We start from the raw sequence: 24670 nt of genomic DNA, 5'->3' as shown, positions 1-24670 counted from the left end.
CTCAATCAATAGACTACTGGTTGACTGGGAAAAAAAAAAAAAAAGAACATAGGAAAACACCAAAATAACCTGGTTTATGCATAACAATACTGATAAAATGAAATTAGAAAGCAAACTCAAAAAAAGCCATATATTTGATAAAAAGTAAAATTAGCCAAGAAGACACATTACACTGCTATATTACCCATTAACTTCCTGGCAAGCAAGAAAACGTCACTAATCCACTCTCAAAAACTGATCAAATAGCCAAAAACATCACTAGAAGATTTGAACATCCCAATAGGCAGACTTGACCTACAAAACATGGCCTACAATAATATGAAAATACACACTCTGTTCAGGTACACATGGAAGATGTATTTAAAGTGATTTACTCCTTGGCCATAAAGCAATTCTCATCAAATTAGAAAGTTTCTAAATAAGAAAGATGATATTCACTAATCAGAAAGCAATTAACTTAGAAATATCACAAAAAGTTGAAACTGTTTGTTAATGTATTCCTAAATAGCCAGATTCAAAAATCATAACAGAACTCTGAAAATACTCAGAAATGAACAACTGTGGAAAATACATATTAAAATTATGAAACAGAGCTCTGTCCATCTCACCACTTTAGGACATTCCTCCAGCTGCTGGGAGTATCATCAACCAAAAGCTGACTTGTCCTCAGCTTGTATTACTCCTTCCAAGGGGCAGCCTGCACCCAAGGCTTAGTTAACATACGTGTATAACAGTTCAGTCTTATTGCCCCAATTTGAGACAGCTATTTAATATAAAAGATCAGCCAATACTGGGCTTTCCTGACAGCTCAGTTGGCAAAGAATCTGCTCACAATGCAGGAGACCTGGGTTTGATCCCTGGGTTGGGAAGATCCCCTGAAAAAGGGAAAGGCTACCCACTCCAGTATTTTGGCCTGGAGAATTCCATGGACTGTATAGTCCATAGGGTTGCAGAGAGTCACGACTGAGTAACTTCCACTTTTCAATATGCAGAACTCTTTGCAGGAAGAGCTAAGGCCATTGTTGAGTCTGAGTCTCAACTCGATTCAAATCCCCTTCAGTGCACAAGTTCTTTCACTCCCTCATGTGCACTGGTCCCAAGAATACTCCCCAATAAAATCCCAGGGTCTGCTTTAAGACAGGTATCCAGTCTGTGACAGAGGAGCCATCTGGAAGGCTATTACAGTGATCTAGGCAAAAGATGACACTAGCTTAACAAATGGAACCACAAGATAAATGGAGAAAAGGGGATGAATTCAAGATTTAGGACATGATGACGATGATATACAAACTGCAAAACCACATAATGCAATATAGTAGTGAATGCTGAATTACAGAGAACTGCTGATCAAAATCGAGACCCCTCTACTTCCTGCCTCCATGATCCGTGCCACTGTGGATGGCAGAACCTCCATCAGCCTCATACCTGGACAAGGCTGGCATAGAATAGAACTCCAATGCACCCATAGTCTTACCAACGGGAAGTGAACATGGAGGATGAGGAAAATCTTGCTGTTTAAGGTTACAGGGCAGGGGCAATAAAAAGGTGTAACACTACAGCTCTGATAAATGAATGACAGTTGCACAGACTCAAATAAGAATTACCACATTACTAAGTTTTCCAAGGAAACATAATTCAAAATCTACTAGGCAATTTGGCTGCCATGCAACACTTGGCTACACTGAAAAGTTCCTACTGTGAAGACAAACAAGGAGATAGTTCAAATTCAAACAATTTGGAAAAATAAATTCCATCATCAATGCGTTTCCCATATTGTTATTTGGTCATAATTTTCCACTTTTTTGTTGTTGCCTTTTAATTACAAGTTAGTTATAGTTACTTCAGTCATTATCAATTTAGTATTGGTGTATCTTCAGAAGAGCATACTTCACACTGAAGTGATATATATTTATATTTCTCTAGGGCCTATAATTATCCAGTAACTAGAACATAAACATATATGTGTTACAGTCCAACTATGATTTATTCATGTATCTACTACTACTGCAGATGAACATAATCTCTACAAAAGGTACCTAGAGGTGATCCTTATTATCACTGAGCTTTTACCACTGGAAAATGAAAAAGTGTAAAGTGGGCACAGGACATTTTGCCTTTCCTAAGACGGCTATGCACACATGAACACACGGATATCTATACAAATACACTGAGTTTAAATAGTATACACATAAAGATTTAATCAAGCTGTGCTATAAGAAAGTAAACCAGTACATAACAGTATTTGTTTAAATATGGCAAAGAGAGGCAATTAGTTTTTTTTTTGTTTTCTTGGGAAAACTGATCTGGGCTACCTTTCCTCTACTCAGGCAAATAAAATATACTAGATCTCTAATTCTGATTCAGGGATCAGAAGTAAAGCATGTCAGAAAGTTTCCAAACATTATGTAGAGCCTTTTGCAATAGAGTGATAAAAAAAAGAAAAGGTATGCAAGAAGAACAGCAATAAAACAACGAGAGACAGTGAGAACACATATAACGTGGTAAAATGCAGAGAGAGAACTTGTGAAACAATGCGGAAACCCAAAGTGTGTATATTGGAGCAACGAAAGAAAACGGAAGGACCCAACTGACGAAGAAAAGAGAGAAGGGCTGCAGAACACGGACTATCATTGTAACCTCAAATGACCACAAGACTTCAATAATATGAAAACTGCAAAATGAAAACCTCATTCTTTCATACTTTATGAGAATGAGAATACTTTAACACTATTTTCTTCAACATAATTTTTCCTTAGGCATTTCTTAGTAAATCTCCTAATTAAATAAATGAATATTAAATATCTCTTCTACTGAGGACCAAATTAGAAAATGAATTAACAGGATGTTAAGATTGGGGAAAAGATACAAATTGCAGTATTTTTTCAAATGCTTCCTTGACATATCTTTAACCACAAAGTCATATACAACATGTGAAAAGTTTTCTAAGCAGCATGAAAGAAAGAAAAGATTTGAGGTCTTAGCTAAGTATTTCTATCCCTCGTAGCATGAACAATTTGTTCTTCTATATTAAAAAAACAAGAGCAACTTTTTTAAACGTTATACCATGCCAAAAGGAAAACTAGCCAAAGGAAAGGAAAAAATAGCCAGGGCAGAGAAGAAAAGATAATATAGTTGCTACATACTTAAGAGACAGGGGCCAAGGTGGTAGGAAGACTAATATCAAGAAGAAATTTATGGGAGAGCCTAACCTGCAGAGAACGTCATAGGTTAGTGTGATGCCAAGAAGGTTCATTAAAAGACTCTCCTATGTTTGAATCTTAAAACTTCCATTAGTCCTGCCTAATGAATCCAAGGACAGCCAAAATGGACTGACTTGCTATAGTCATTAACAATCACATACTAAGTTTACTTAAATAATCCTAGCTTTTTTTTTCTTTTTAGTTATCTGTTAGCTGAGAGTTTATCCTGGCTTACTTAATATTGCTACTCTTCCCAGATATCTCCATTACAAATTTGGAGATGAAGAGGGGGGGGGGGGGATGAGAAAAAATATTGTCAAATCATGATCTATAAATACTGTGAAAAAAAAAAAAACCTTTAAAATGTGGGTCTACTTATTTCCATACTTATATAGACACCTCTATTTGGATTCATTCACTGAATAACCATTCACTTTATACATACTTATGTGATGTTCACTGTCTTAAGTACTAGAAATCTCCCACATTGCAGGTGGATTCTTTACTCTCTGAGCCACCAGGGAAGCCCAAGAATACAGGAGTGGGCAACCTATCCCTTCTCCAGCAGATCTTGCTGACCCAGGAATCGAACTGGGGATTCCTGCATTGCAGGCTGATTCTTTACCAGCTGGGCTACCAAGTAAGCCACTAGAAACTAGAAATACAAACTAACCCATGGTCAATTTTACTATAAAATACTAAGCAAATGAACATAAAACAATCATTTTCAAAGAAAGAATTTACTTAATGCAGAGAAAACCCCACACTATTTTAAGAGAAGAGCAACCCATCAAGGTAATTGAGTACAAGAGACAAGAGAGTATTTCCATATCAAACTAAATCCTGGGATTCTGCAGGGAAAAGAACAAACTTTATGAGATACTGTTCCAGCTTGATACTATTTTCTCTTTTCCATCAAAAATTCTTTACAACTCAATTCTTTATATCTCAGTCATTCACTCTTCCATTTAACAGAGAATTACTTGAGACAAATGTGTATACTTTTACTATTGGGTAGAGTGTCCTATATATATCTATAAAGTTTCATTGGTTTAAACTGTTACAATCTTTACTTCTTTACTGATCCTCTCTCTGGACCTTCTACTCATTATTTAAATTGTACTACTAAAGTCCCCAACTATTACTGTATAACTATCGATTTCCCTTTTCACGTCAATACTTACTTCGTGTATTTTTGGTCTTGGCTGTTTGGTGCATATGTGTTTATAACAGTCGATACATAGTGTCTTTCATCTCTTTCAACAGTTTTAGACTTAAAGTCCATTTTGTCTGATAGACAAAATATATTTTAGTAGAGCCACCCCAGTTCTCTTGATTACTATCTGCATGGGATATCTATTTCTAATCTTTTGCTTTCAATCTACCTCTGTGTCTAGATCCAAAGTGAGTTTCTTAGAGACAGCATATAGTTGGATTTTTTTATCCATTCTGCCAATATCTGCCACAGTGAGATATCATTTCACACATACTAGGATGGCAATAATATTAAAAAAAAAAAAAAACAGAAAATAACAAATACTGGCAAGGATGAAAAGAAATTGGAAACCTCATACACTGCTAGTAGGAATGTAAGATGATTCAGCCACTGGGGAAAACAGATTGGCAGTTCCTCAAAAAGTTAACCATAGAATTACCACGTAAACCAGCAATTCCACAACTAGGTATATACCAAAATAGTTGAAAACAGATACACAAACATCCATAGATATGCATATTCACAGCAGCACTATCTGCAACACTCAGTATATGGAAACAAACCAAATGTCCATCTGCAGCTAAATAAATAAATAAAATGTACTATAAACACACAATGGAATACTATTTGGGCTTCCCTGGTAGCTTAGCTGGTAACGAATCCACCTGCAATGCAGGAGACCCCAGTTTGATTCCTGGGTTGACCAGATCCCCTGAAGAAGGGACCGGCTACCCACTCCAGTATTCTGGAACAGGATGGAATATTATTTGCTCATAAAAAGAATGAAGTACCAATACACATATCCAGGAACTTTGAAAATATAACTCTAAGTGAACACAGAAGGTCATATGTTTTATAATTCCATTTATAAGAAATATCCAGAATAGATAAATCCACTGAAACAGAAAGCAAATTGGTGATTGCCAGGGGCTAGAATATAAGGAGTGACTGTTATTGGATAGCTGGGGAGGAAATACCAACACACTCCAACATTCTTCCCTAGAGAATCCCATGGACAGAGGAGCCTGGTGGGCTATAGTCCATGGGGTTAAAAAGAGTCGGACATGACTGAGCACATGCCCTCATGCACACACACACACATTAATGAATACAGAGTTTCTTTTGTGGGTACTGAAAGTGTTCTGGCATTAGAGTGGTAGGTGGTGGTGTTGCTCACTCGCTTAGTCGTGTCTGACTCTTTGAGACCCCATGAACAGAAGCACGTCAGGCCTGCCTGTCTTTCATTATCTCTCGGTCCTTGCTCAAACTCATATCCATCAAGTCGGTGATGCCATCCAACCATCTTGTCCTTGGTCATCGCCTTCTCTTCCTGCATTCAATCTCCCCCAGCCTCAGGGTCTTCTCTAATGAGTCAGCTCTTCATATCAGGTGGCCAAAGTATTGGAGCTTCAGCTTCAGCATCAGTCCTTCCAATGAATATTCAGGACTGATTTCCTTCTCCTTGCAGTCCAAGGGACTCTCAAGAGTCTTCTCCAGCACCACAATTCAAAAGCATCAATTCTTCAATGCTCAGCCTTCTTTACGGTCCAGAGCTCACATCCATACACGACTACAGGAAAACCACAGCTTTGACTAGACGGACCTTTGTGGGCAAAGCAATGTCTCTGCTATTTAATAGGCTGTCTAAGTTTGTCACAGCTTTTATTCCAAGGAGTAAGCGTCTTTTAATTTCATGGCTGCACTCACCATCTGCAGTGATTTTGGAGCCCAGGAAAATAAAGTCTCTTACTGTTTCCCCATCTATTTGCCATGAAATGATGGGACCAGATGCCTGATTTTAGTTTGTTGAACGTTGAGTTTTAAGCCAGCTTTTCACTCTCCTCTTTTACCTTCATCAAGAGGCTCTTTAGTTCCTCTTCAGTGGTGAAGATTCACTAATTCTGTGAATATACTAAAAACCACTGGACTGTACACTTTGAAAGGCTGGATTTTATACTATCTAAATTTTATCCCAACTTTTACAAATCTAATATTTACTATTTTAGGAATCAGCGAATTAAAATGGACTGGAATGGGTGAATTTAACTCAGATGACCATTATATCTACTACTGTGGGCAAGAATCCCTTTGAAGAAATGGAGTAGCCATCATGGTCAACAAAAGAGTCCGAAATGCAGCACTTGGATGCAGTCTCAAAAACAACAGAATGATCTCTTCGTTTCCAACGCAAACCATTCAATATTACAGTAATCCAAGTCTATGCCCCAACCAGTAATGCTGAAGAAGCTGAAGCTGAACAGTTCTATGAAGACCTACAAGACCTTCTAGAACTAACACCCAAAAAAGATGTACTCTTCATTATAGGGGACTGGAATGCAAAAGGAGAAAATCAAGAAATACCTGGAATAACAGGCAAATCTGGTCTTGGAGTATAGAATGAAGCAGGGCAAAGGCTAACAGAGTTTTGCCAAGAGAACGCACTGGTCATAGCAAACACCCTCTTCCAACAACACAACAGAAGACTCTACACATGGACATCACCAGATGGTCAATATAGAAATCAGACTGATTATATTCTTTGCAGCCAAAGATGGAGAAGTTCTATACAGGCAGCAAAAACAAGACAGGGAGCTGACTGTGTCTCAGATCATGAACTCCTTATCGATAAATTCAGACTTAAATTGAAGAAAGTAGGGAAAACCACTAGACCATTCAGATATGACTTTAATCAAATCCCTTACAATTATACAGTGGAAGTGACAAATAGACTCAAGGGATTAGATATGATAGATAGAGTGCCTGATGAACTATGGACAGAGGTTCATGACACTATACAGGAGACAGGGATCAAGATCATCCCCAAGAAAAACAAATGCAAAAGAGCAAAATGGCTGTCTTAGGAGGCCTTACAAATAGCTGTGAAAAGAAGAGAAGTGAAAAGCAAAGGAGAAAAACAAAGATATACCCATTTGAATGCAGAGTGCCAAAGAATAGCAAGGAGAGATAAGAAAGCCTTCCTCAGCAATCAATGCAAAGAAATAGAGGAAAACAATAGAATGGGAGAGACTAGAGATTTAAGAAAATGAGAGATACCAAGAGAACATTTCATGCAAAGATGCGCACAATAAAGGACAGAAATGGTATAGACCTAACAGAAGCAGAAGATATTAAGAGGTGGCAAGAATACACATAAAGAAAGAAAGTGAAGTCGTTCAGTCGTGTCTGACTCTTTGTGACCCCATGGACCATAGCCTACCAGGCTTCTCTGTCCATGGGATTCTCCAGGCAAGAATACTGGAGTGGGTTACCATTTCCTTCTCCAGGGGATACACAGAAGAACTATACAAAAAAGATCTTAATGACCCAGATAATCACGATGGTGTGATCACTCACCTAGAGCCAGACATCCTGGAATGTGAAGTCAAGTCAGCCTTAAGAAACATTACTACAAACAAAGCTAGTGGAGGTGATGGAATTCCAGTTGAGCTCTTTCAAATCCTAAAAGATGATGCTGTGAAAGTGCTGCACTCAATACATCAGCAAATTTGGAAAACTCAGCAGTGGCCACAGGACTGGAAAAGGTCAGTTTTCATTCCAATCCCAAAGAAAGGCAATTCCAAAGAATGCTCAAACTACCGCACAACTGCACTCATCTCACAAGCTAGTAAAGTAATGCTCAAAATTCTCCAAGCCAGGTTTCAACAATATGTGAACCGTGAACTTCCAGATGTTCAAGCTGGAAAGGCAGAGGAACCAGAGATCAAATTGCCAACATCCGTTGGATCATATAAAAAGCAAAGAGAATTCCAGAAAAACATCTACTTCTGCTGTATTCACTATGCCAAAACCTTTGACAGTGTGGATCACCACACTATGGAAAATTCTTAAAGAGATGGGAATACCAGACCACCTGACCTGCCTACTGAGAAATCTGTATGCGATCAGGAAGCAACAGTTAGAACTGGACATGGAACAACAGACTGATTTCAAATCAGGAAAGGAGTACGTCAAGGCTATATATTGTCACCCTGCTTATTTAACTTATATGCAGAGTACATGATGAGAAATGTTCGGCTGGAGGAAGCACAAGCTGCAATCAGGATTGCCTGGAGAAATATCAATAACCTCAGACATGCAGATGATACCACCCTTATGGCAGAAAGCGAAGAAGAACTAAAGAACCTCTTGATGAAAGTGAAAGAGGAGAGTGATAAGTTGGCTTAAAGCTCAACATTCAGAAAACTGAGATCATGGCATCTGGTCCCATCACTTCATGGCAAATAGATGGGGAAACAGTGGAAATAGTGACAGACTTTATTTTGGGGCTCCAAAACCACTGCAGATGGTGACCGCAGCCATGAAATTAAAAGATGCTTGCTCCTTGGAAGAAAAGTTATGATCAACCTAGATAGCATATTAAAAAAACAGAGACATTACTTTGCCAACAAAGGTCCATCTAGTCAAGGCTACGGTTTTGCCAGTAGTCACATGTGGATGTGAGAGTTGGACTTTAAAGAAAACTGAGCACTGAAGAATTGATGTTTTTGAACTGTGGTGTTGGAGAAGACTCTTGAGAGTCCCTTGGACTGCAAGGAGATCCAACCAGTCCATCTTAAAGGAAATCAGTCCTGAATATTCATTGGAAGGACTGATGCTGAAGTTGAATCTCCAATACTCTGGCCTCCTGATGCAAAGAACTGACTCATTTGAAAAGACCCTGATGCTGGGAAAGATTGAAGGCGGGAGGAGAAGGGGACGACAGAGGATGAGATGGTTGGATGGCATCATCGACTCAATGGACATGGGTTTGAGTAAACTCCAGGAGTTGGTAATGGACAGGCAGGCCTGGCATGCTGTAGTCCATGGGATCGCAAAGAGTTGGACACGACTGAGCAACTGAACAGAATATTTGGTATAAAAATTGAGAACAGGTTGTCTCTAAACCTGGTTGTGGGGGGAGTGAGGACTGACAAGCACTGAGTATGAGGGAATGTTCAACGTCAACTGAGTATGACAGTAATGTTCAACATCTTGGTGGTGTTTGGGGTATGCATATATCAAAATCAACAAATACATACTTCAGATGTGTTCACGTTAACTGTATACAAAGTTTGCCTTAAAATAACCAAATTGTATACAAATACTGAATTAAGTTAATGACATGTATATTCAAGTATTTAGCAGGATGCATACTGGTATTTGCAATGTACTATGAAATACACCAAAATTTAAATAGTTAAACAAATAAGCAATAAAGCCAATTTAGCAAAAGATTAATAATGGAGTTTTGGTGTTGGGAATATAAGTACACGGGGCTTCCCTGGTAGCTCAGTTGATAAAGAATCTGCCTGCAATGCAGCAGACCCTGTTTCAATTCCTAGGTCAGAAAGTTACCCTAGAGAAGGGATAGGCTACCCTCTCCAGTATTCTTGGGCTTTCCTGCTGTGGCTCACACAGTAAAGAATCTGCCTGTAATGCGGGAGACCCAGGTTTGATCCCTGGGTTGGGAAGATCTGGAGAAGGGCATTGCAACCCACTCCAGCATTCTTGCCTGGAGAATCCCCTTGGACAGAGGAGCTTGGCAGGCTACAGTCCATGGGGTCGCAAAGAGTCGGACACAGGTGAGCACAGCATAGCACCTATGGGAATACACTGTAAAATTCTTTTAAAATATTGTCTGATTGAAAATTTTCAAAATAATACACCAGGAAAAAATTAAGAAGCAAGAAAAATATCCAAAAGTCATGAGTACTTTACAGAGATTTAGAATACGGTTATAAAACAGAATGACTGACTAGAAATGTCAGAGTGTCTTCTCTTGAATACATGACACTTAAGCCAAGATATGAAAGATATCAGCAAGAGTGTTCTAGACTTCCCACTCTATCCCCAAAAACTTATTCTAAGTTTGATGTGTTCAAGAAAGCTAGTGACTAAAGTATGGTAGGCAAGGAAGGGAGTGGTATAAAATGGGATTGGAGAGAAAGGCAGATGTCAAATCATTCTGGGTTTGTAGTCCCAATAAGGAATTTTCATTTTATCTAAGTGCAATGGAAAGACATTAATGGGTTTAAAGCAGGAACTGACTGAGTGGAATGAGATGGGGTGAGTCCTTATTATTTCCTTATTATTTAGAGTTTTAAAATATCACACCGACTGCTATGTGAAGAATGGCTTCAAAGGGTTTAAGAAGTAGAGAAACTATTATCATAGTCCCTTCCAGAATAATGGTAATCTGGAGGAGAGTGTTGGTAGTCAAGACAGTGAGCAGTGAATATGGGAAATATTTTGAATGAAGAAGTGACCGTATCTATCGGTAGCGTGACAAGAGGATGACAGGGAAAGGGCACCACGATAGATCTCGGGATTTAGCGTTAGCCACTGAGTATGTGGAGTGAAATATCAGATGTAGAAACCCTGGTGAGAAGCAGGTCTGGAGTATGATGACTTGAGGACCAAAAAATTTTCACTTAAATTGGGTATGATTTGTAACTGTGGGAAAGACAGGCCAAAAAAAGGAATTAGAATAATCTGGAAGTCGTTAAAGACAGAGTTGAAATTTACAATTTCTTTTTCTTTCAAGAATCAATTTTGGCCTGATTGTATTAAGGACCTTTGATCCAGATCAAACTGTAATGCAAATCAAGCTCACTGATTGCTGTTGTCTATCTCTAGGGTTAAAGATAAACTCGGGATCAATAGGTCTTGTATCTTCAACTTAGAGAGGTCAAAGGGAAAATATCAGGAGTGAGGATGAGGGAGACAAGGAAGACCAAAAAAAAAAGTATACAAAAGTAACATATTAAGTCTTAACTGTCTCTCACCCTGACAATGGTAAGAGCCTATCTGACTCTTAAATTCCACATATAACATGCCTTGTGCTATTTGACACAAAATGGCAACTCAAATTTTAGCCCGCATCCTCTAATCCTATTAGTTTTACCAAAGTATCTTGAAAAATACATGGTCCCCGGAGCTAAATGAACCTAAATTTGAAGCACCCACCACTCAGTAGCTCTGTGACCTTGAGCAAATTACTTACCATTTCTAATCCTTTGTTTCTTAAATGTAAATGAAAATAATTAAGAGGAGAATTAGCATTAGAAATAACATTCACAAAACTGCCTGCTACTGGGGAAAAAATGCTCCATAAACAAGAGCTACTATTATGCAAAAGACACCTAATTCATCAATGCTCCAGCCAGTAGTTTCCTCCTTGGGCAGCACAGAAGAAAAGAAAAGAAGCACAGATGTGAGAGAGAAGGAAACCACAGAAAAGATCAATTTCATTTTCACCACATAACCCAGAAAGACAGTAAAACAGAGGAATCTATGAATAGTTATGACCATCCACAACCTACAAATGGGTAGGTGTGAGAGGCATGATTACATTTCAGTTGTTCAGAAAAGGGAACATATTTTACCAGGGAATCAATGTTCAGTTTAACTCTTAGACAAACTCACGAGAAGTGACTGAACTCAAAATGTAGTTAAAATGTGATATATCTCAATAAAATTAGTATAAAAGTGATGAATCGCCAAACAGTACAGAAAACCCAGAAACTTTAATAGCATGTAATTTCACTTATTTTAGAAGCTGGCACTTGAGGGAAAAGGTTTTATGGGAGGTTTCGGAGTGATTCAGAAGGGGTTTTCAGGGGAATTCCAAAAGCTTTATAAAGTTGATGACCCTGCCCTGTTCTTTATTATGTTTTATTTCACCTCAAATTTTATGGCTTCCCTTTCTTTCAGCATAAGCAAAACACTAGCACCCTTATATTTAATAGCCATGATGGCAATCATTCATTTCACAAATGAGAAGAAGCAAGTGAGGAAGAATTAGAGGAAAGATAGGAAAGAGGAAGGCCCATAAAGGATGTTCCCAGATATTAAGAAAAGAGCCTCAAATTGAAAATAACCTCAGTAAGTATAAAACTGAAGTGGGGGGGGGGCAGTGCGGTTAAGCACAGCATTAAAATATTAAAGGAAGAAAGCCAAGTGATGAGAACTGGTCAGAGTCCCATTGTGATTAACTGGTTATTTTAAAGGCTACAGGTTTTTTTTTTTTTTTAATTAAGTGGAAGACAAAACATGAAACAGCAAGCTAAGCAATCTGTCATTTACACAAAGGACATTTTCAAGAGCTGAAGATTCACAATTTAAATTGTGACAAATCAGTGTAATTCAAGATTTTATCCTAATCTCTTTGTATTTCTCAAAAATTCCTCCAAATATTCTGCTCTTTTTGTGTAGATACTACTGTGATATTACTATTACATCCTATTACATAGATAATAATAATACCTAAACGAGAACTAGAAAGATGATTTTTGACATTTAGAAGTACACAACGAAATAAAATTATTTTAGGAGGGTGTCTGCAAAAGCCAGCAGATAGGTGACAGCCTCTTAGGAATGCCAGTGATTTCAAACCACAGAGAGAAACTGTTGATTTTCTTAAAGGCATAAACCCCAAAATAGGCCCATGTAGTTCAACTTATTCAGAATCTAGCAAATCTTCCTGTGAAGTACTGAAATGCTTTTTGATGAGCCTGGAGAAATGATTAAATGAAGAGCTGTTACAGTCAGATAAAATAAGATTTTCTGGGGTCTGGTCTCAACCCCAGGACCTGTATCAGTCAAATCAGCCAAATCAATGAATAAAATAACTCTAAACAATCAATCTAGTGAGAAAACAGGACTAAAGAAATGTTAATGTGGGGTGCTGAAAAGTTTGGCTCTATCAGCTCAGGAATGCTGAGATGCTGGGAATGCCCAGCTAGCAAACGTTATCTAATCTCTCTCATATTCCAACAAATTTCTATCAAATGTAAACAAATACGAACTGATTAATACAACACCACAGTTATTCAACAGCAATACTAATCCATGGTAACGGTAGGCCCTTGCATTTTCTTAATTACCAGGCACTAAAAATACACTAGTTGTCAAGAGTGCCAGGGATATTTTTGAAAATAAAAAGTCAGGAAGCACTGGCCCAGTGCAATTATACATAAAACAGGCAAGTAAACAGTCATTAAAATGTTCTTCAGCTTACCTTTTATTCCAATATAGAATATTCTGTTCTAATCTCTCACATTCTATTTTCTCTTTCCTAGCAAGATTATAAAGTTGATATTTAACATCTTAAGAAAAAGTAAAAACTTGAAGAGCCTTGTCAAAGAGGAAATCCTCATTTTAATCATGAGTGCCCTTAAGTAACTTGTGGTCTACTACATATGTATAAACTTACATTCCATCCAGTCTCAAGAACGATTAAGACAATTTCTTCTTTTAATTAGCCAGTGACTTCATCTTACAAAAGAACTATCATGAAGGTCAAACTAACTCTTTAAAGTTCACATTAATAATAGAATATGGTGATGCTGCTGATAAATTCTTCCAGAGGAACAACTCATCAGAATCCTGAAACTATTAAAGTACTATTTGCTCTCTGGGAATTAGGTATTACGTGTTCACTCAACCGTATCTGCTGAAAGACACAGAAACTCAACCAAAGTTAATTTAAGAACTTACCAATTTCCCTTGCAATTCTGACAGCTTCATCTGCATCCTGAAAAAGCAGGAAATGAGACTCAACATTAATCCCATCAGCCATTGCACAATGTCTTTAGGGCAGTCATATATTGCACTACTGTCTCCTCCGATTCATTTAATGTTCAATTTTACAACCTTCTAACTCTTTTCAGTCAGAGAAATGTAAAATTAATACCATAAGTGGAATGTAAATTCTACCTCATCATTATTATATTAAGAAACTCAAAGCAGTTGGAAATGAGCTGGCAGGAAGCACTACCAGAAATGTCAAATGATTTGGTGCAGTGGCTGGAATTTAAGGGCAGAATTTAGATGTTTACAATCAATACTGAATCATAAATCAGACCATTAAAGCTTGTCCACAGCTAGCTCATTTGTCTCTGATATTTACACGTCATGTTTTCCTTGATTCTGTCAGCAGGGGGAGTTGATTCTCTATTGTTTGGGAGGAGCTCGACAGATTTTCCAGAAATAAAGTAACTAAATTTCCAGTATCTATAGGAATTGCCAATTGTTCCCCTCAAAAAAATTCCTTTAGTAATCTCCATTACTTTTTTTGTGTCCTTTTTTTGGGTACATAATTTTATCTTTACCAGTTGCACCTTGTCAACAGAAATTAAAAATTTTAAATTCCATGAACTATCTAGTAGGGGGGGATCTTCCCAAAAGCCAAGGAAAGGAAATGTATTCTAAAACAGCACACAGTAACACTGTGAGTCAGCTTTATTTCAGTAACAAATAAAACAGTACAAGGTAAGCGTTTATGAAAGCAAGGATTATTCATTGGTGAATAGCGACCAATGCTATTGAATGCACAGAAATTTGCCTTGAATCTAAACTATTTCATTGATCAGTGACTCTCACCTAACACGCCCAACATAGGACATTCCCGATACACTTCCCCCATAAACAGCAAAGAAAAGCTGAAAAGATGTTAAATTCAAGTAAATCCTAATAAATTTAACTTTTTAAATAACTTGATGACATAAACTATCACAAGGAATGACAATAATGTTTTGAAACCACTGGCTGGTAAGAAAGCCTGAATTTTTGGAAAATAACATTAAACTATCAAAGTAAACGCTGGTATTTTTTTTTTTAAGCTTTTACGTTAATACTTTAAAAATGTAGAGTAACCGTGTCAGAATCCTCCCTCAAAATGGGGGGCGGGGGATGTTTATAACTGGTTCATTCATGTCTAATAAAAAAAAAAAAAAAATCTTCCTTAAAAGTCTTCAGTACCTAATAACATCCCCTGAATAAGGAGGCTGGCAGGGGAAGTTGTCAGAAAAATTTAATTTCCTTTCATTAGCCAGTCTGCTCCCCAAATAGGTGCTTGTTAAGTTCAAAGCGGTCCTGAAAGCGACATCAGTTTTAAGTCTTTTTTTTTTTTTAACTCCAAGCAGTCACATCTGCTAATGAGATTTTCCAAATAACAATTGTTTTCAAGTCAGAGATAAATCTATACTTCCCATTCTATCCCCTCCCTGCAAAAAAAAAAAAAAAAATCAAGGTTTACTGCTTTATTACACCTTGCTGTTTTCGCTGACCCTACATTCTCCAAATTTTAGCTTAAAGGGATAAAATTCCATGAAAAGGGTCATTTAAGAATGTTAGTGGTTTCCACACATTGAGTTTGAAGGTTCTTTGTTCAAGCCACTGACAGTTATTGGAGAATACTTCCCCTTAATAGCCTCTCTGTCAGGAAGTGTTAAACCTGCCAAATGCAGACAATTAGTGCCTCACGAACAAAATACAGGAACAGTACTGGCTGATGGAGACTGGATTATAAGAAGTCTAGAAGGAAACTTTTAACATGTCTTTTCTTTCAAATGAGTAATAGTATATTTGCAAAAGATATTCAAAGAAAAAAATAAACCCTGCTATCTAAAAGGTTCATTACCTTGAGAGAACTAACAGGCAAATATTAGCTCATTAGTAATATTTTAACATGCATTTATATATAAATATTAGGGATGGACTGTGTACAGAGAGAGGTATCATTTACACAAAGCAAAACTTCTAAAAATTCTTCAGCTGTTACAAATCCAACTCTTGTATAAACCACCACAAAATAATCTTGTGTCTTAACTAATCGGTAATGCTTAAGTTTTCCTACTACGAAAAGCAAATTCACTAAATGACCTTCCAAGTAAAATCAATAGTCTTTAAAACTAGCTTTTCACTTGTCAATAATTCATTGCAGAATTATTTTGTTAAGAACATATTATGTACTAGACACTAAAAACCTCTATTACCAGTTTCAATAATAAACTATTAAGTATACCTGGTTCCAATATGTTCCTTCAGCACATATATTTATAAAACTACTTTTAAAGGGATAAAAAGCCCGATATAGCTCAAAATTCAATGGCACTGACACATCCCACAGTGTAACTTCCTTGTAGGGCTGAAAGTGAGGGAAGTTGGTAAGTCACTCAGTCGTGTCTGACTCTTTGCGACCCCCATGGACTGTAGTCCGCCAGGCTCCTCTGTCCATGAGATTCTCTAGGCAAGAATACTGGAGTGGGTTGCCATTTCCTTCTCCAGGGATCTTCCCAACCCAGGGATTGAACCAAGGTCTCCTGCATTGCAGGCAGATTCTTTACCATCTGAGCCACCAGGGAAGCCCCTACAGGGCTAGAGGTAGAAAAACAATTCTTAGTAAAAAGAATTAAACCAACAAGAAAAAGACCAACAGTCATCAGGAAAAAATGAGCAAAGGATGAAATAAGAAGTTTACATTAAATGAAATTTAAAAGGGTAACATATAAAATATGTTCAACTTTAATCATAATTACCAGACAGTACTTTTCATCCACCAGCATCTGCGAAGAGCCAAGAGCAGTGACCTGAAGGAGAACTAGCACTACTCTCCCTATTGGGTATAATCTTTTTAAAAAGAAACAGTCAGTATCTATCAAAAGTTTGAGGGCATACATCTTTCGACCCAGAAATTTCATTTTGGAGAAGTTATTCTACAGATATAGTCACATGCACGCACGAAGAGACATATATAAAGACATTTATTATTTTCACTTGGTTGGTGGTGGTTTGGTAAGGAAAGAAAATCAGAAGAGAAAAAAAAAAAAAAACTTAAAAGGCCTTAACTAAGGAAACTGGTAAACTGGTACCATAAATGGTACACATATCAACATGGAATACTACACAGCCTTTTAAAAAAATGAGATTGCTCCATCTGTTCTTATTCATCCATTTGTGCATTAATTAGGAAAATATTTACAGGGAAATACCACATGAAATAGATTTTGCCCTCAAGGAACATACAGCCAAATAAGTGAAACAGAAAAGAGAGTAAACAAATCCAATGAGACTTGAAATAAATGTTCCATGGAAACCAATGGTACAGAGGGAGCCAGTAAGAGGGAGAACCCACTTTAGAAAGATCGCTCAGACAGGGGACTTCCAAAGTAAAATTTAAACTGAAACCCAAAGGGAACGGCAGTTAGCCACCACGGGAAGATTCAAAAGAAAGAATTCTAGACAAAAGGAACAACATGCGTGAAAACCCTAGTCTAGAAAGCTGGTGCAGAGGCACAGTAAGGACATGGCAGAAAAGGGCAGGAGGAAGCATCAATACAGGTAGCAGCTGTGCTCTGCTCTGACAGGACCTTATGGGATTCGGTCCCGGTTCAAATGCCTTGGCACCAGGCAGGAGAAAGACGGTTCAGATTTAGGTTTCAAGAAGATAACTCTCACACACTAAAGAGACGCCAACTACAATATACACTGTGGGAGGAAGGGAAAGTTAGAGGAGAGTACACAGACCTCATCTACATTAAGATAGAAAAACATACATCAGCGCTTAGAAAAACCTACGTATAGACATATTAAAAAACTCAGCTTGAGTAACTGCTCAAAAATAGGATTGAGAGCTGGGGGAAAGGGGGAAATTTTACTTCTCATTGCATACCCTTAGTTTCACATTGAACTTTAAAAAAAAACATAAAGATAAAAATTTCACACTACGTTCATAATTCAAAAATTAAATCAAGGCTTCCCTGATGGCTCAATGGTAAAGAATCTACCTGCCAATACAGGGGACACAGGTTCGATCCCTGGTCCGGGAAGAGCTCACAAGCCAGGGGACACCTAAGTCTGTGCGCCACAACTACAGAGCCAGAGCTCTAGAGCCTGGGAGCCGCACCAAGAAAAGCCACTGCAGTGAGAAGCCCAAGCACCACGACGAAGAGCAGCCCCCGCTCGCTGGAACTAGAGAAAGCCCCATGCATAGTAACAAAGATCCAGCAGGGCCATAAATAAAATAAGTCCTTTTTAGAAAGCCTATCTGCCACACTTGAAGGTGTTATTCCAATCATCTAACTAGTGATTTCCAGAGCACTAACTGTTAACTAAATACAGTGATGGTGGTGATTTAGTTGTTCAATCATGTCCAACTCATGCGACCCCACGGACAGTCTACCAGGCTCCTCTGTCCATGGGATTTCTCCCAGGCAAGGATACTGGAGTGGGTTGCCATTTCCTTCTCCAGGGGATCTTCCCAACCCAGCGACTGAATCTCGGTCTCCTGCACGGGCAGGTGAGTTCTTTACTGCTGAGCCACCAGGCAAGCCCCGCAAAATACAGTATATTCCCAATATCTGCTTCACATTTTCATGACTTCTCACTGCCTCAGAACCAAATTTCAGCTCCTTCACTCCCGTTTCCATACCTGTTCCTGTCATTCTGAGCCACCAGTCCATCCTAGTCTCTCTCTATCCCAACGCCACGCACTCCCTCCAGCCTTTCCTCAGCCAACCTGGCTCAGCCAGAAACTCTATTCTCCTTCACCACCTTCACCAAACCAAATCATAGTACTGTATGGCCCACACTAGGCCCTGAAGGCACAGGACAGAACGAGAAAAGCTCCTCCGTAAGCAAAAAATTACAACATTACACCCCAGTCCTCGTGCAATCTATAGCCTAGAAGAAAAGACAGATCTTAACCATGACTGCACAGCAGCTAAGAAACCAGCACCGAGAGGCATGCTGCGGAAGTGAAGAGGGCACGTGACAGCAGGGGATCTCGAACTCAAAAACGGTCTCAGGAGGCCTCTCAGACGCAGTGACTTTGAAAAGAGACCTAGGAAATGAAATCATGGTGGAACACAGTCAGGGAGACTGGGGCCTGAGCGTCAGCCCACTGCACAGTGAGGCAAGGCCTCATGAAAAAGCATCAACTCCAGCTTAAGAGCAAGGAAATGAGGGGACTTGCTTTGGCAGCCTTTGGCAGACTTTTAGCATAGAATTTACTTATTATTTCTGTATTGTCTTACCCTGCGTAGCCCCTGATCCCATTAAAATGTAAGCTCCAGAAGAGCAGAAATGTCTGTCTTGCTGGCTCAGCGATATATTTTCAGTGCCTAGAACAATGCCTGGCACATGCAAGAAACAGCTGTTGAGTGAAAGAAGGAATGAAGGAACAAACAAATTCTTTAGAGAGAGGGGAACGGGATCTGTGGAGTCCAGCCGGGAAGTGGCAGTCTAGGTGAGAGACAAATGACCATTTTCTCTTAAAGGGAGGGGTGCTTGCTTCGAGCTTCATGCAGACATCACTCTCTTTAGAAACCCTTTCCAGTCCTATGCCAGGTTAGGCATCACTGCCCTGTGATCACATTACACCCTGCCCCTCCATTAGGACAGCCCCTGCCACACTTCATCTCCAGGAGCGACCTGACTAGCTCACTCGCTCTCTCTGCTGAATCCCCAGAGCTTAGCAAATCAACACATTACTTGTTGAATGAATAAACAACCATCCATCAGCCTCCAAAGAAATCAGTCTGTTGTGACAAGACAATCTCCTGAATGATGACTCCAGTGCCAACAGCACTTCTCATCTCAGGAGCATCGATGTTAGAAGGGGGTGAACCTGTATCCCAGGAGACGGAGAGGCTTGTCCAAATTCCCATATCTAAGTGACACACAGAAAGGGGGTGCTCTGCATTAATCTGGAGCAGGGGCTCAAGAGCCAGACAGGCTCGGGTTCTGCCATAACATTTTGATGAAATATTGTCAACACTAGGCAAAACCAACTCCAGGTATTCACCTTCATGTCTTAATTCTCTCTCAGTCAAGCACTTTTCTCACTGCATCACACAATTTCAAGTTTTGAAACTTATGTTTTCAAAAAAAAAAAAAAACTGCTGTTAAAAAGAAATATATAATGCTACCCACATAAGGATTTTTAAATAAACATTTCATTAATTTTTTTAAAAAGTCAAACCTTATGTGGTAGTTAGCTTTCAAAATGAAGGGTCACAGTTTGCCAACAAAGGTCCATCTAGTCAAGGCTATGGTTTTTCCTGTGGTCATGTATGGATGTGAGAGTTGGACTGTGAAGAAGGCTGAGCACCGAAGAATGGATGCTTTTGAACTGTGGTGTTGGAGAAGACTCTTGAGAGTCCCTTGGACTGCAAGGAGATCCAACCAGTCCATTCTGAAGGAGATCAGCCCTGGGATTTCTTTGGAAGGAATGATGCTGAGGCTGAAACTCCAGTACTTTGGCCACCTCATGCGAACAGTTGACTCACTGGAAAAGACTCTGATGCTGGGAGGGATTGGGGGCCGGAGGAGAAGGGGACGACAGAGGATGAGATGGCTGGATGGCATCACTGACTCGATGGACGTGAGTCTGAGTGAACTCCGGGAGTTGGTGATGGACAGGGAGGCCTGGCGTGCTGCAATTCATGGGGTCGCAAAGAGTCAGACACGAGTGAGCGACTGAACTGAACTGAGTGAATAAACCTGATGATTTCAACTCAAGAGGTAGGAGAAATAATCCAATGACATCATTTGATTCTCTTCCTCAAGCAATAAAAATTCCTGTCATTCATTCTGTAATGCCAATCTGCCTTGAACTAAACTCAGTTTCTAAAGTTATTTAACGCATGGAAATACTGATGAGGGAAGCAGTGGAGGAAAGCATTAAGCTATAAATTCTAAAGCAGCAGTTCAAGAAATGGAGATAGAGGAAAGAAGCCAACAGAACCAGTAACCATTTCTTTTACTCCTCTATTTCAGTACAACTTGCATTAAGAGAGCTTTATCATCCAACCCAAGAGTAAAACAGTGAAAATTCTGTTTTACAGAGAATATGGTGGGAAGGGTAGGTGATATTGCTATAACCAAGTAAGTGAAAGTGAAATTGCTCAGTTGTGTTCGACTCTTTATGACTCCATGGACTATAGCCTAACAGACTCTTTCATCCATGGAATTTTCCAAGCAAGAGTACTGGAGTGGGTTACCATTTCCTTCTCCTGGGGATCTTCCTGACCCAGAGATCAAACCCAGGTCTCCTGCACTGCAGGCAGACACTTCATCGACTGAGCCACCAGGGAAGCCCCAAGTAAGTAGATCACAAACATGTAAAAAGAAGCTAAAAAAAAAAAAAAAACTGGCTGCCTTTTCTGCAAGCCTAATATACCTGCTGGGTTTCCCTGGTAGCTCAGCTGGTAAAGAATCTGCCTGCAATGCAGGAGACCCCAGTTTGATTACTGGATAGGAAAAATTCCCTAGAGAGGGGATAGGCTACCCACTCCAGCATTCTTGGGCTTCCCTGGTGGCTCACACAGTAAAGAATCCGCCTGCAATGCAGGAGACCTGGGTTCGATCCCTGGATTGGGAAGATTCCCTGGATGAGGGCATTGCAACCCACTCCAGGGGAGAATCCCATGGACAAAGAAGCCTGGCAGGCCACAGTCCAGACGCAACTGAGCAGCTAACCACAGTGCACCTGTTAATGGTCTACAGCACCCACCTGTGAGGCAGTGAGGCCCAGCAGCTAAGAGCAAAGGTGCTGGGGCCAAAAGGCATGGGCTCCGATGAGGACTCACTGACAGTGTATGTGCTACCTACCAGTATGCCTCTCTGGATCAGGTTTTCTCATCTGTAAGATGGACACAGTATCTCACAGGGGTTATTAAGAAGATGAAATCAGTAACAGATGAAACATACTAGAACAGAGTCTGGCAAGAAGCAAGCAAGCACTCAGGGTTGGCAACCTGATAAAATGGGCAGCCCGCACCCCCAACTATCAAGTGTGCTTCTCTCCTGCTTGGCCCTGGGTGTTCTATCCTGGGATCATCACTCACTCTGAAACTGCATGATACAGAATACAGAACTAATACTGGTGCTGCTGCTGCTGCTGCTGCTGCTAAGTCGCTTCAGTCGTGTCTCTGTGCGACCCCATAGACGGCAGCCCACTAGGCTCCCCCATCCCTGGGATTCTGGTGCTACAACACCACAAAAAATGTGTCTAGGGCAACCTCCAGCACACTTGCGTGGATCAGCTGATCTGTGTATTCTTCCTAGTGGGTGAGCGGGGCTTGTCTTGGGTGGAGAAGGAAAGGAAAATCTGTAACAAAGACAGATTCAAATAGTCCTCCCCGACACCGAACATCCCATTTTTTCCTAGTGATGTTGGTGTCAAATACCACCTCCACCACCTGCGATTCAGACCACACCTCTCCTGCCTCTCTCACCACAGATAGTCTACTTACCAACCCCAAATTCTGGGCTCACTGGACCCAAGTCCTGCTACTTGTCCGTATGGGAAGCTATTTGGGAGTTTACTTACATCAGCTGGTTTTTTAACAAAACCTTCACTGCTTTTGAAGAAAAAAAAAAATTACTGCTTCAAGACATCATGGGGAAATGTTCTATCTGTGTACAAAAAGCTATACACCCTCAGCTCAGTTCAGTCGCTCAGTCATGTCCAACTCTTTGTGACCTCACGGACTGCAGCACACCAGGCTTCCCTGTCCATCACCAACTCCTGGAGCTTAATAGACCCTCAAGTCATATACAAAAATAAAGCAGAACTTCCAGCAATCCTGGGTTCAAGAAATAGGCTCCCACTGATGATGTGTTTTCCAGATAACTCCGAGTCAAACAGAAGACTCTTTCTGCTTAATTTATTTGCAAATCTAAATTTTAGCACACATTTCTCTAATTATAAAGCTGTGTAATAAACATGGTTGAATAAATTTTTTTTCCCGAAAATATAAAGCCTCTGTAGCATCATCAGGAAAGTTACTCTTGGTTTAGCAGGGAAAAAGGATACTGATGTCTAACAGTATACTTTTTGATTACTAGGAAAGAGCTTTTCTTTTTTCGTTTTTTTAATGATTCCCTTCACACCAGTTTTTTGTACTTATTATTTGGCTCTTTCTACTAAAGCAAAAGTGCAGTGCTGAAAATCTGGCTAATGAGGTGATAAAAATAATCACTACTGTGAACCTACAGTATAAACCTCATTCAACTACCTTACCATAACTTTGAGATGCAAATATTACTGTTCTCTCTTACAGAGCAACAGAAACTCAAATAAGTTTAATAAATATCCCAGGAAAAAGGTAGGTATTAGAACCAAACAAAGCAATTTAACGACTGGTGATTCTTCCCTCTGCTTCACCCCTGACATCTAAGGGATCATGAAATCTTCAACCTCCAGTGTTTCCCCACACTGTCAACTTGGCTCCATTCTAACACCTTATTTTAGGCCCCCATCATTTCTTGTCTAGATTAAAGGAAATGTATTCTAATTGGCCCACCAAACTCAAGCTTTGCACTGCTCTAATCCATTTTCCACATCACAAATCAAAATCAGTTCAGTTCAGTCGCTCAGTCCTGTCCGACTCTTTGCGACCCCATGAATTGCAGCACGCCAGGCCTCCCTGTCCATCACCAACTCCCGGAGTTCACTCAAACTCACGTCCATCGAGTCAGTGATGCCATCCAGCCATCTCATCCTCTGTCGTCCCCTTCTCCTCTGGCCCCCAATCCCTCCCAGCATCAGAGTCTTTTCCAATGAGTCAATTCTTCACATGAGGTGGCCAAAGTATTGGAGTTTCAGCTTTAGCATCATTCCTTCCAAAGAAATCCCAGGGCTGATCTCCTTCAGAATGGACTGGTTGGATCTCCTTGCAGTCCAATGGACTCCCAAGAGTCTTCTCCAACACCACACTTCAAAAGCATCAATTCTTCAGCGCTCAGCTTAGTTCACTGTCCAACTCTCACATCCATACATCACCACAGGAAAAACCATAGCCTTGACTAGACGGACCTTTGTTGGCAAAGTAATGTCTCTGCTTTTGAATATGCTATCTAGGTTGGTCATAACTTTCCTTCCAAGGAGTAAGCGTCTTTTAATTTCGTGGTTACAGTCACCATCTGCAGTGATTTCGGAGCCCAGAAAAATAAAGTCTGACACTGTTTCCACTGTTTCCTCATTTATTTCCCACCAAGTGATGGGACCGGATGCCATGATCTTCGTTTTCTGAATGTTGAGCTTTAAGCCAACTTTTTCACTCTCATCTTTCACTTTCATCAAGAGACTCTTTAGTTCCTCTTCACTTTCTGCCATAAGGGTGGTGTCATCTGCATATCTGAGGTTATTGATATTTCTCCCAGCAATCTTGATTCCAGCTTGTGCTTCTTCCAGTCTCAAGAACAAGACAAAAGGAAATCATTCCAGAAGACTCCTTACGTACAACACACAATGGTTTAAAAGAATGTGGTAAACCATCTCCATGGAACCTCCAAATAAGATTCAATTATTTGAATAGAAAAGGAACAAATGTTTTAAAGAGAGATATAACAAACTGAAACCACATGAATCCACTCAAGCACTTGGAAGGGAAAAAGGTAGAGTATAGTTGCCAAGAAAAAGAACTGCCTTAAAAATACCACAGATCAATGGGGAGAAGAAACAATG

The 24670-nt window shown here is 39.6% G+C and overlaps 1 protein-coding gene across 5 annotated transcripts in view; it reads right to left on the bottom strand.

The window, feature by feature from the left end:
* The window catches only part of PCCA (propionyl-CoA carboxylase subunit alpha), a 417781-nt gene that overhangs the window by 228508 nt on the left and 164603 nt on the right, over positions 1–24670 (bottom strand). For all 5 annotated transcript variants that reach the window (XM_061435312.1, XM_061435309.1, XM_061435310.1 and 2 more), the window contains one exon: positions 13915–13951. In XM_061435312.1, coding sequence (XP_061291296.1) covers positions 13915–13951 — 37 coding nt within the window. The remainder of the gene's footprint in view (positions 1–13914; positions 13952–24670) is intronic.

This window comes from Bos javanicus, chromosome 12 (genome assembly GCF_032452875.1).
Source record: "Bos javanicus breed banteng chromosome 12, ARS-OSU_banteng_1.0, whole genome shotgun sequence".
Taxonomy (NCBI): domain Eukaryota; kingdom Metazoa; phylum Chordata; class Mammalia; order Artiodactyla; family Bovidae; genus Bos; species Bos javanicus.
The sequence above is the reverse complement of the archived record's forward strand: the minus strand, read 5'-3'. Positions and strand labels throughout refer to the sequence as shown.